This window comes from Sarcophilus harrisii, chromosome 2 (assembly GCF_902635505.1).
Source record: "Sarcophilus harrisii chromosome 2, mSarHar1.11, whole genome shotgun sequence".
In the NCBI taxonomy this organism is placed as follows: Eukaryota; Metazoa; Chordata; class Mammalia; order Dasyuromorphia; family Dasyuridae; genus Sarcophilus; species Sarcophilus harrisii.
The window spans coordinates 97,944,520-97,956,887 of record NC_045427.1 but is presented as its reverse complement, the minus strand read 5'-3'; the positions used below and the strand labels follow the sequence as shown (position 1 = coordinate 97,956,887).

Here is a 12,368-nt window from a genome sequence, read left to right as displayed (position 1 = left end):
TTTGCCTTTCATTCTATCCCTAGCATTTAACACAGTGCATACATAGCACATGGTAGATACTTAATACATGCCTATCAACTAACTTCTTGACTAATTAGAATTTCTACTGTTTAACATTATATGAAGCTAGTGGAGAGATGGGGGGAAAATAGAAGAAAAAAATTAAAAATGATAAGAATGAGTTTGTGAATCTTGGTAACTGCAGTGACAATGGTGTACTCAAAATATAGGGAAGTTCGGAGGAATGCTGTGTTTGCAAATAACATATAGGATTAGGTATAAAAATTAGAATGGAAATAAATATGATCTAATCTTTAAAAGTACTTTGGACTTTGAAAGGTAACATGAATGGGAAAAGAGCTTCACTATTTGGAATTAAATGCTATTCTGCAATTAATTTATTCTTGTATTTTGACTTTTATCTTTAGAATAAAGAATATAGATATGGAAGATTAAAGAGAAAAGGTAGAATGAAATAAAAAAGATAAGATAAAGATCAAGAGGGCTTGTGAAAAAAAATTGTTTTTGAGAAGAACAGTTGCCTCTTAGGATACAAGTGAAGGAAGAGATTAAAGGGAAAAACGATTGATTCTTTCAAGGCTCTATTCAGATTCCATTTCCATGAAATTTTTTCTGACCAACATTTTCCCTGCAAAAATGATCTTTTCCTTCTCAATTTTTCCTGAGCTATTTATCACATTTAAATATTCCTACTAGTAAGTAGAACATTGGATAGAGTTTTGTTTTGTTTTTTATCTTCACATGGCTGTTTTAACATGATTCTGTTAGCAGTATTACATATTGATATATAGTATGTGTTTATGCTTGTTGAATTTATTTGAATCTTTAGCCCATAACTTTAAGGCAAACCATCTTTCAGTGGTTTTAAATTGCTGTGCTTTGTTATTGTACAGTTGTCAGTCTCCTCCATCTGTGTGGTTAGCTTCTCATTGTCACTATGGATAGGTCTTTCTGCCATGATCTGCAGTTTAAACACAAATTTCAGGGGGATTGCATGAGGGTGAGGAGTTCTTTCCTAGAGAATAAAATGCTAAGGAGAGACCAGGAGGAGCTGCTCTTTACTGAGAGATCTTTTTTTCTTTGACTACATTCTTGGCTCAATTCTGAATGACATTTCTGGAAATCTGACTCTACTCTCCCTCACTTGTGTTCTCATAAGTGAAGTGTTACTGTTCTTATAACCTGCATTGAATTTATAAGCATCACTCAACTGGATAGCACTATTGAAAGAAGCAGTCTTTTTTTTTTTTTTTGGTTTTATTTGGGGTGGGGTTTTGTGGTTTCCCTTCCTTTTTTGTGAGGCAATTGGAGTGTTAAGTGACTTGCTCAGCCAGGGTCCCACAGCTAGGAAGTGTTAAATGTCTTATGTTGTATTTGAACTCAAGTCTTCCTGATGTCTTCCTTATTCCAGGGCTGGTGTTCTACTGTGCCACCTAGTTGCCCCAGAAATACAATCTTTTTTTTTTTTTTTTTTTTTAAAGTTTAACATTCATCTGGATAATTTTGAGCTCCAAATTCCCCTTTCAGTCCCTCCCCTATCCATTGAGAAGGCAAGGATGTGAAGCCATGTAAAATATATTTCACATTATCCTTGTTCCAAAAAAAGGCAAGAAAAACAAACTGCTTCAGTTCATCAGTTCTTTCTCTGGAGATAGATGGTATTTTTCATCATGAATCCTTTGGCAGTCTTTTGGATAATTGTATTGATTGGAGTAGCTAAGTCTTTCATTGTTGATCCTTGCTACAATTCTGTTATTACTGGGTAAAATGTTCTCCTGATTCCGCTTACTTCACTTTGCATTAGTTCATGTCTTTCTAGATTTTTCTAAAATCATTCCCCTTGTTATATCACACTATAATCATATACCACAGTTTGTTTGGGCATCCCTTCAATTTCTGATATTTTGCTACTTATATATTTTTGATCTCTTTGGGTATAGTAGTGTTATTGATACGTCAAAGGGCATATGCAGGTTTATTTTTTTTTTTTAAGACCTTTTGGCATAGTTCCAAAATTACTCTACAAAAAAGGTCACAGTTCTTTTAAGTCAATTTGCCATCAATAAATGTAGGAATTGGAATAAATAACCTCTTTAATCCCTGTCAGCCAGAAATCCTAGGATTCCTGTAGCATTTTTAGATGATCCCTTATTAAAGTACACAAAAGATCTTTTAAAGTGAAAATGTTATATGGGACAAAGAAAAGTCAATAGAAACCTGGAAATTTCCCTCAGTTTAGGAATTATCTGGAAATATTTAGAAGTGAATCCCATTTAAAATGTATGAAAATAATGTATTTCATAACTTTCTTTTAGAACAAGGTACAGAAGAAATTAAAAAGCTACTGTTACTTCTACTTGGTTGTGCTGTTCAGGTGAGTTATACATTTTTTAAATGTTTTCATTTTGGTAAATACTTCTACTTAGTCTAGTACGCAAAACCAGTTTTTAAAAATTTATGGTGATTTTTCATTCCCAAAATGATGGAAGATTGGATCTTTTTTTTGGTGATTTCTTTTAGAAGTATATTTTTAATATACAATTACATGTACATCTAGAATTTGAAAAAAAAACCTTTTTTTTACTTGTATCATTCTGCTTATGCAGATCACAATTTCATTCATATCATGAAGTATCATAGTTTAGTGAAGAGAGCATTAGATTTAATACTTAGGAAGACTACATTCACATTTTACTTGTGGTGTTTATTAACTGTGATTCTGAGCAAGTCACTTAGCTCTACATTCCTCACATGTGAAATGAGTGTAAGAGCACTTACTCAAAAAGCTTATCAAATGAAATACCATAAATGAAGTGCTTAGTAAACTTCTATATAAATCTAGCTGTTATTCTCACCATAATCCTTGTGTTTAATATACAGCTTGATGATTTGCTATTGCCAAAATAACCAATAGATGGTAAATGTCATTTTGACAACTTTAACTAATCTTATTGTCAGATAACAAATATGCAAGCTAATAGGGCTTGCCAGGACTTAGGTTTTGAGAATTTAGTATCCAGTTTAGTTCTCAATTAGTAGTAGATGAAAGGAAGAGGATAAGCATTTCTATAGCTCTTTCTAATAACCAGGCACTATATTAAGTTATATTAAACAGCCCTGTGAGGTAAGTAATATTATATTATTCTTGTTTTACAGTCGAGAAAATTCAAGTGACTTGACCAGGGTCACATAACTAGTAAAGGTCTAAAACCAGATTTGAACTCAGATCTTCCTGACTCTACTAAGCCCAGTGCTCTCTACCTTCCTACCTAGCTGCCAGGTTCTTATAACCAGTTAAAATTTTGTCACAAAACTGAAGTGACTATAATAATTAAAACATTAACAATTTGGATCATAGTCTGGATGACTTTTTGCCATTCTAGATGCCATGTACAAACATAAGGTAAATGTGGATACTATTCCATTTATTTATTGTTATTAATTGTTTTGTTTTTTTCTCTTCTGGTTACACATGTTTATTAACTTTTTTAAATACATGTTTCTTTATGGATCATATTGGGAGAGAAAAATCAGACAAAAGGGAAAAAATATGAGGAAAAAAAAACAAACAAAAAAAAGTAAACATAGCATGTGTTGATTTACATTCAATCTCCATCATTCTTTTTCTGGATTCAGATGGCATTTTTCTAGTGGATGCTATTTTATGTCTAGTTTTTAATGACTGCATTTTGAAAAATTGAACTAATTTTTTTTCAAGTAACAAACATTTGCTTTAAGTTGCATCAATTCATGTAAATCTTCTCAAGTTTTTTTGAAATCATTTCCCTTGTCATTTTTTATAACACCATAGTATCACATCAATTCTTTTCTCCTTCCCAGTTAAATTAGTTCTCCAGGAGAACAAGTTTGCATCATTGTATAAAAATTCTTTCTCCATGAGTTCTTCTCAAATTTGTCTGAATCCATTCCTTTTATCATTTGTTTTTTGTCTTACAGTAATATTCCATTTCATTCATCTGCCATAATTTGTTTTAATTGATGAACATACTCTGTTTCTAGTAGTATACATTACTATAATTTTTTCCCCCCATATAGGTCCTTTTCTTCTTTCAATCTCTCTAGGCATAGTAGTGATATTGATGGGTCAAAGCATATGCATGAGTGAATAATTTTGGATACAATTATAAATTGTATCCAATTTGGACAAGCTTTACAGAAAAGCTGTGTCATAGCTATACCAACAATACAATACGTCTGTCATCTTCATCTCCTTCAACATTTGGCTTCCCTTTTTCTCATATTTGTTCATTTAATAGTTGTAAGATAAAACTTTAGAGTTACCTAAATTTATATTTATCTAATTATTAATATTTTTCTTAATGGTGGTAACCTAAATTTCTTCCTTTGATAACCACATGTTCAAATTATTTGATTTTATCTATTGAGCAGGGCTGTTATTATGAACTATTTTAATTCAATTCCTTATGTATTTGGGATATCAGAAATTTGCTATCAAAAATGTCCTCCTGATTGTCTGCTTCCTTGCTAATTTAACTGTATTGCTTTTTTTGCGGAAAAATTTTCCAATTTTATATATTTCTATACTATCTATCTACTGTGATCCCTGTTTCATCATGAACTGTATCCATAAGTTTGAAAGGTATTTTCTTCCTTATTCCTTGGATTTATTTCATAATGTGATTTTTTTTTATTTTAAATTTTATTTTTTATTATAGCTTTTTATATACAAAACATATGCATGGGTAATTTTTCAACAATGACCCTTGCAAAACCTTGTGTTCCAACTTTTCCCCTTCTTCCTTCCACCGCCTCCCCTAGATGTCAGGTAGTCCCATACATGTTAAATATGTTAAAGTATATATTAAATACACCATATGTATACATATTTATGTAGTTATCTTGTTGCACAGGAAAGATTGGATTTAGAAAGAAGGTAAAAATAACCTGAGAAGAAAAAAGCAAAAATGCAAGCAAACATTAACAGAAAGAGTGGAAATGTTATGTTGTGGTCCATACTCATCTCCCAGTGTTCTTTCTCTGGGTATAATGTGATTTTTTAATATTTTGATCATGTAGTCATATAAAATTTTTTGCATATAATATGAAATCTTTGTTTAAGCCTATTTTTTTAGACGGTTGCTTTTTTGTTTTTCTAGCATCTTTTGTTGGATTTTTGAGTATGTTGAATGTTGTTATATTAGTTTGCTTACATATGATGTATAATCTGTTCTACTGATAGGTTTTTCTGTTTTTTGTATAATATCAAATAGTTTTTTGATTGTTACTACTTTGTAGTATTGCTTGTGATCTGATACTGTTGAGTTCTTTTCCTTCTTTTTTCAATATTTCCCTTGAGAATCTTACGCTTTCCTTTAAAAGATGAAACAATTAATAATAGAGTAAGTCTATCTAATTCAGTCTGTTAAATTCTTTGAGATGAAATTTGTTTTGCAAAGTTGATGTTGCTGACAAAGTAGATTTTTTTAAGTTGATCTTGCTGTATTTAATTAGGAAGCCACAAAAGTACTTAGATTGGTATTATTTTCAGGCTCTGAGAATATCATAAATGTGTGCATAATGTATGAATTACTTGGGTCAAGCAATTATTTTGATATAGTTTCATTTTGTGACAGTAGTTCTTTGCTGATATCACAGTAACTCAGAACATTTTACTTTGAAACAGAATGGAACTATCAGCTAAATGTTGATTTTTGTGCCAAATACACTTACTTTATTTTTCTTTTACTCTGTTAATTATGTGGTTTTAAGAATTAAAACATTCCAAGAGAATGTTCAAAAGTTAAATCTATTAACATACTTTAGTAACTATTAGAGATATTGTAGTGATTTCTGGTGTCAGAAAAAAAATGCTTCAAGTCTATAATAAAAGTTATATTGAAGTGTACAGTAAATGTTGGTTGAAAATGAAAAAAAAAAACAGCCAACTAACAAGACTGACAAACAGGTGCTAATTTGTCCTCAGAAAACAAGTCCTTTAGATGTGCCTGGCAGCTAAAAGGAGCTGTTATTATTTATGCAGTGTTTTGTAGGTTTGTTGTTACTGGAAGAACATCAAGAAGACCAATTTAAAAAAAAACCTACTAGGAACAAATATTTTTTGTGGCCAAGATAATATAAAGACAGAAGTGTGGAAAATTATAAAAATGTAGTTTTTACTTAACTTTCATTCAAGCTGTTTCCAGACCATTTTCAGGAAAAGTCTGTCTGAATCTAACATCTGGACATGTTCAGACTCTAAAACTTATATGCTAGAAAGTATTTGGAAATTTTTTTATTCCAGTAGTCTTGGAAGTCTTGTCCATTTAAGGGAATGATGAATTCTGATAAATATATTGTATTTACTGAGAAACAGAATTATAGAAATAGCCAAATTGAGATGGAATATGCTGCAAAATAATTTGTATTATGCAGCATAAAGTTTAAGAAGCATATCTAAAAAATGAAAATCAATATGCTTTATGAACTAGGAACCTAGGACTTAGTGATTTAAACTTTTCTGGAAGGGTATACTTGAAAAGATGGAATTAGTCATCAAAAATGTAAAAGTGTGATTTCATAATTTGAATTATATATTAGTATTGTAAACTCAGTAACAAATTTTGTCAAACAAGGAAAGGGCATATTGCAAAGTAAATTTTTTTTAATAGTTGTAACTTTTATGTCAGCTTTATTTTTCTTTGTATCAGGTAATTTATATACTTCTGATAGGATCTTAGAGGTTATCTTTTTTGTTGTTGTTCATTCATTTCAATCCTGTCTGACTCTTTGGGACTCCTTTTGGTGTTTTCTTGCAAAGGTACTGGAATGATTTGCCATTTCCTTCATCAGTTCATTTTATAGTTGAGGAAACTAATAAACAGGATTAAGTGACTTGCCCAGAGTCAGATAGCTAGTAAGTCTGAGCCCAAATAATTCATATCTTTCCTGATTCCAAGCCCAGCACTCTGTCCACTTTAGCACCTAGCTGCTCAGAAGGTTATCTAGTTCTGATAATAAATGGCATTTATTAAGTGCTTATTATGTGCCAGTCACTATGCTAATAAACACAAGGGTGCAAATATAAAAGCAGGATTCTATGCTTTCCCATAAGGAGCTTGAATTTCATTAGAAAGAGACAGCATATCATATAATGGATTAGCATCCAGAAAAGAAGGATGTTTTAGTTTGGAAGGCAACTGGAATGGTTAATGGAATATAGGGCGATGAATTGCCAAATTTTTTCTTGAATCAATGATAGTATATTTACATTTCTCAAGAGATGGAAAGAAAATAGGAGGAGGTACATTTGCAGGTACATAATAAAAAAAGGAAAATGAAAAATGGCCTGAATGAAAAAGCATAGTTAGGTCTAGGACTATCTTAATGCAAGAGGCTTTCACTAGTCAAGAAAACCAAGGATTTCTTCATGTATTTATAGCCTCCATGTCTCTAGGCCACTCCTCCAGATTTGTAGCCTAAGGTACAATTGCCGTCTCTGGTTCTGTGGGTAACCTTGAGGAGATATAGTATGTAACATAGTAGCTTACAAGTCCTCTCTTTAAATTTCTCACTTTTTGATTTAATAATCAAACAGTGGTCTCGGCTCTCTTAACAAAGGTATTTAGTTAAATGCTTAATAAGAACAATAGTTAAAATGATTTCTCCTGAAATCTTGAGTCCTCTATCCCGTAAACATACTTAGCATCCATGGTTTGGGAAAGTGGGTACAAAGTATGGGGATAGTGAGCCACATGTGTATATTATGTAATTTGTCTTTTCTATTTCTGGAGAGTTCTTAAAATGACATTGGTGATGAATGAATTCTTGATGGGTCCATAAAAAGCATGAGATCTTTGCAACATTAGTTTATATGCTCCATTTCCTGGGCTTACTTTGATGGGTAGTGGTAGTCTCTACCACTTCTAGCCTCTGATTTGGATGACAGGTAATATATTTTCTTATCGAGGTGCTATTGTCTCTTTCAGAAGAAGAAGATACTCTTACCCTGAGGTTAGTATCCTTTAGGGGCCTATCTTAGGTCCTGGATTTTGAGATTTGTCACCTCTTAGGCAGGAAAAAGGAAAGTTTTATATATATATATATATATATATATATATAGCTTGTCCTTTTGGCCATTGCATGTGCAGTTGAGTTTAACTCAGAGGACCTCATCTTCTAATAGTGTGGAATGCCTTAGATACTGATTTCTCATTGTTTTTGTCTCGGCCTCTATATTCTACAACTTTAAATGTAAAGGAAGTTCGTCATATATAAGGATAAAAAAATTCTTAATATTTACCCTAATTAAAATTGTGAACTAATTATAGGCAAACAGAAAATATAGTTGCCACATTTTGTAGATGAAAGAATAGTTTATTTAAAGAATCAACTAAAAAACTTAAACTTAACAACTTGAACAAAACTGCAGGATACAAAGTTATATTGACACAATCATCTGCATTTTTATTACCAAAAAATTCATCAGAGCTAGAAAAAAGTTGAATTTAAAATAAAATAAAAAGTAGCTACTACATATGTTATAACAACATCTGGGAGTCTACTAAGGCACACACATAGAACTGTCAGTTCATCTTTAAATTTTTGTTAAGATCCAACTATAGGCCAGATATAGTGCTGTGCAATGGAGATAACAAAAATTGGTAAAAGCAGTCTTTGCTTTGTAGGAGCCCACAATCTAATGATTAGGGGACAATATGCAAACAATAGAGTACAAACAAGTTATATAGAACAAAGCCTTTTTCTACTCACAACCCCTTTTTGCCAAGAAACTTTTATGTGATCCCAAATATTTAGGTATAAATGATAATAAATCATCATTTTGTGACCCACACATTCAGTTAACACAACTCCAAATTTTAAGAATTTTTGATATAGAGGACAAATTAAAATAATCAAGAGTGAAGGAATTAAAGTTGAATGGGATTAAAAAGGACTTCATGACCTACATGTGCAAAAATGTTTGTGGTAGCTCTTTTTGTAGTGGCAAGGAACTGGAAATTGAGTGAATGCTGAATGAGTTATGACATGAATGTTATGGAATATTATTGTAATATAAGAAACAATCAGCAGGATGATTTCAGAAAGACCTGGAGAGACTTACATGAACCGATGCTAAGTGAAGTGAGCAGAATGAGGAGATTATTTTACACAACAACAAAAAGATTGTATAATGATCAATTCTGATGGTTGTGTTGTGTTTCTTTTCAACAATGAGGTGTTTCAAACCAGTTCCAGCAGTCTTGTGATGAAGAAAGCCATCTGCACCCATAGAGAGGATTGTGGGGACTAAATGTGAATCTCAGCATAATATTTTCACTTTTTTTTGTTGTTTGCTTGCATTTTGTTTACTGTCTTTTTTTCTTTTTGATCTGATTTTTCTTGTGCACATGATAAATGTGGAAATATGTATAGAAGAATTGCACATGTTTAACATAGATTACTTGCTGTCTAGGAGACTGGGGGAGGGGAGGGGAAGAAAAAATAAGTGAAACACAGGGTTTTTCAGAAGTGAATGTTAAAAATTAAAAACTCTTTACCTATATTTTGAAAATAATAAAACTATTATAAAAAAACTTCATGTAGAAGCTAGGATTTTAGTTGAAACTTAAGAGAAATCAGGGAAGTCAGTAATTGGAGATGAAGGAGAACATTCTGTGTATGTGAGACATCCAGTGAAAATGTCAAAATCTAGAAGATACAGTTTTGGCAGGGAGACCAATGTCATTGGATCACAAATGATGGGAGTAAGGGAAGAGTAAGAAAACTGGAAAGGTAGGAGATGAAGTTAGGACTATGAAGGACTTCAAATTCCAAACAGGATTTATAGAGGATTTTAAATTTGATCTTAGAGATTATAGGGAACAATTTACAGTTTATTAAGTAGAGAGAGGAGTGCCATGGCTAGTTAGCATTTGGACAGAAGAATGGACAATGGACTAAAGTTGGGGGTAGAGGCTTGTGTCAGGAAGTCCAACCAATAAGCTGCTATTATAGTTGTATGAGGTGTTGAGAACTTGTACCAGGAGTGCAGGTATGTCAGAAGAGAGAAGGGAATATATATAGGAAATACTTTAAAAGTTGGATATGAGGTTGGTGATGAGAGAATATGAAGAAACAAGCTTTCAAGCCTGAGTGATAGGATAGTGACATAATTACAAAACACTCTATACATACAGATCTAAATAATTGGAAACTTGTTAATTGCTTATTGCTAAGCTGAGTTATGTAATAAAAATAATTCTAAGTTAATGACCTTATTCTGCCAATCAAACTACCAAAGAATTACTTTAAAAAACTAGAAAAAAAACCCCAGAATTATATATTTCATCTGTAGGACAAAAGGTCATTCTAAAAATAACAAGGAAATTAATGGGGGGTGGAGGGGAGATGGGAAGGAAAAAGGCATAATATCAGATCTTGAATTAAAACATCGTAACCATCAAAATGATTTGGTACTGTTTAAGAAATAAAACACATAGATACAAAGTATGTAAAAGCAAGGAAGCAAAGTGCTTTTCCTAGTTCTTGATTTAAAAAAAAAATCCCAGCTATTATAGTAAGAACCAACTACTCAACAAAAACTACTGGGAAAACTGGAAAGCAAGTTGGTAGAAACTAGGTATTATTATTCAACTTCAAGAGAAGCTCCAAATAGGTTTGTCATTTAGACAGAGTAACATCAAATAAATTAGAAAAGTATAGAAGTTTCTTGTCAAATCTATGGATGAGGAAGAGTTCATTATTAAATAAAACTTAAATTTTGAACAAATAAAAAGAATGCAAGGCAGCTAGATGGTGTAGTGTATAGAACACCAGCCCTGAAGTCTGGAGGACCCGAGTTCACATCTAGTCTCAGACATTTAACACTTCTTAGCTGTGTAACCTTGGGCAAGTCACTTAACTCCAATTGCCTCTGCAAAAAAAAAGCAATTTGGGTAATAGTTTTTAATCTTAATACATTTTATTTTAACCAATTCCTTATATATCTCAGAAATGAGACCTCTACTAGAAAAATTTGATACAAAAATCCTCCCTCCCAAGTTTCCAACTTCTCTTCTCATATCAGTTGCATTCTTTTTCTTTTTCTTTTTTTTTTTTTAAGGATATAAACAGGTGGTTTTCATAAGAAACTCTGGCTCTCAAAAGTCATATAAAATATTGTCACTAATAATTAGAAAAATGCACATTCAAAATGTTTTAAATTGATATCTTCTATTCATTACATTGCCATACTATTCCATTTATTTCCCAAGAACCATCCCATATGATAAAATAGTATCTTTTAGAGAGGAAAAAGAAAGTCAGAACAACTGACTTGTTGCTAACTAAAAAGACACTGAGGTATGTACCCCAAAACTATTAAACTTTGACACAGCAATGTTGCTACTAGTTCTAGATTTCCATAGAGATTTATAAAAGAGGAAAAGGAATCTTATATAAAATTTTCTTAGCTCTTTTTTTTCCAGCAACAAAGAATTAGAAATATGGGATGTCATCACTTGGAGTGAGCATTTGATATAATTATGGCATATATTGTAATCTAGGAAATAATGGAGATAGTTTCTGAAAAATGTGAGAACTGATGTAAAGTGAAGTGAACATGGCTAGTATGGGAATTTTTTCCCCCCTTTACTACATTTATAATGACTTTTGTTTTTCCTTTTGGGGTAAGCAAGGGAGAAGGCATGAAGAAGAGAATGTGGACTTGAAAATTAAATGAAGCTGAATTTAAAAATCTTTACCATAAGTAATTTCTTTGTATTATAAGATTGTATAGCAATTTATATGTGTGTATATACACAAATATACTTTATACGTATAGTATACATATATAAATATTTCTTGTTCTATATAAATGTTAAACAATGCTCAAAATGGATATGTGGTTTTTTTCTGATGTGGATAAAATGGTAACTTAAAATATTAATATGGATTACAGGCTTGAAGTAAAGATTTGAAAAAATTCTGAGAAGAAAAGCTACATTGTTGCTTCTAACTAGGGATTGAAAGTCAGGCATATTGGCTCTGTTCCGAGCTCTGCCACTGACTCACTGTGTATTTTTTGGCAAGTAATTTCTCTGCTCTGAAACAAGGTTTTGTGTCTCCACTTTTCTGTTTGCGAAGTTAGGATAATAATATTATACTGACCTCACCAGAAGGGTTGTGTAAAGACTGCCCACTATGGAATTTTCCTAATGAAAATTGTGTTTCTGTTTGTTTTTTTTTTTCTCAATATATTTTTATACCCTGTACTTTTATAAATTACTGCATTTCTAAATGCTTCTTTATATTGGGTAAGTATTCCAAAGCATTCATCAATATGCAATGAAACAAATTTCATATTA

General features: G+C 31.7%; 1 protein-coding gene across 16 annotated transcripts in view; it reads left to right on the top strand.

Annotated features, from left to right (window-relative positions):
- CCDC88A (coiled-coil domain containing 88A) overlaps window positions 1-12,368 on the top strand; it is a 138,678-nt gene that overhangs the window by 48,850 nt on the left and 77,460 nt on the right. For all 16 annotated transcript variants that reach the window (XM_031950501.1, XM_031950502.1, XM_031950500.1 and 13 more), the window contains exon 5: window positions 2,337-2,395. In XM_031950501.1, the coding sequence (XP_031806361.1) occupies window positions 2,337-2,395 (59 nt within the window). The remainder of the gene's footprint in view (window positions 1-2,336; window positions 2,396-12,368) is intronic.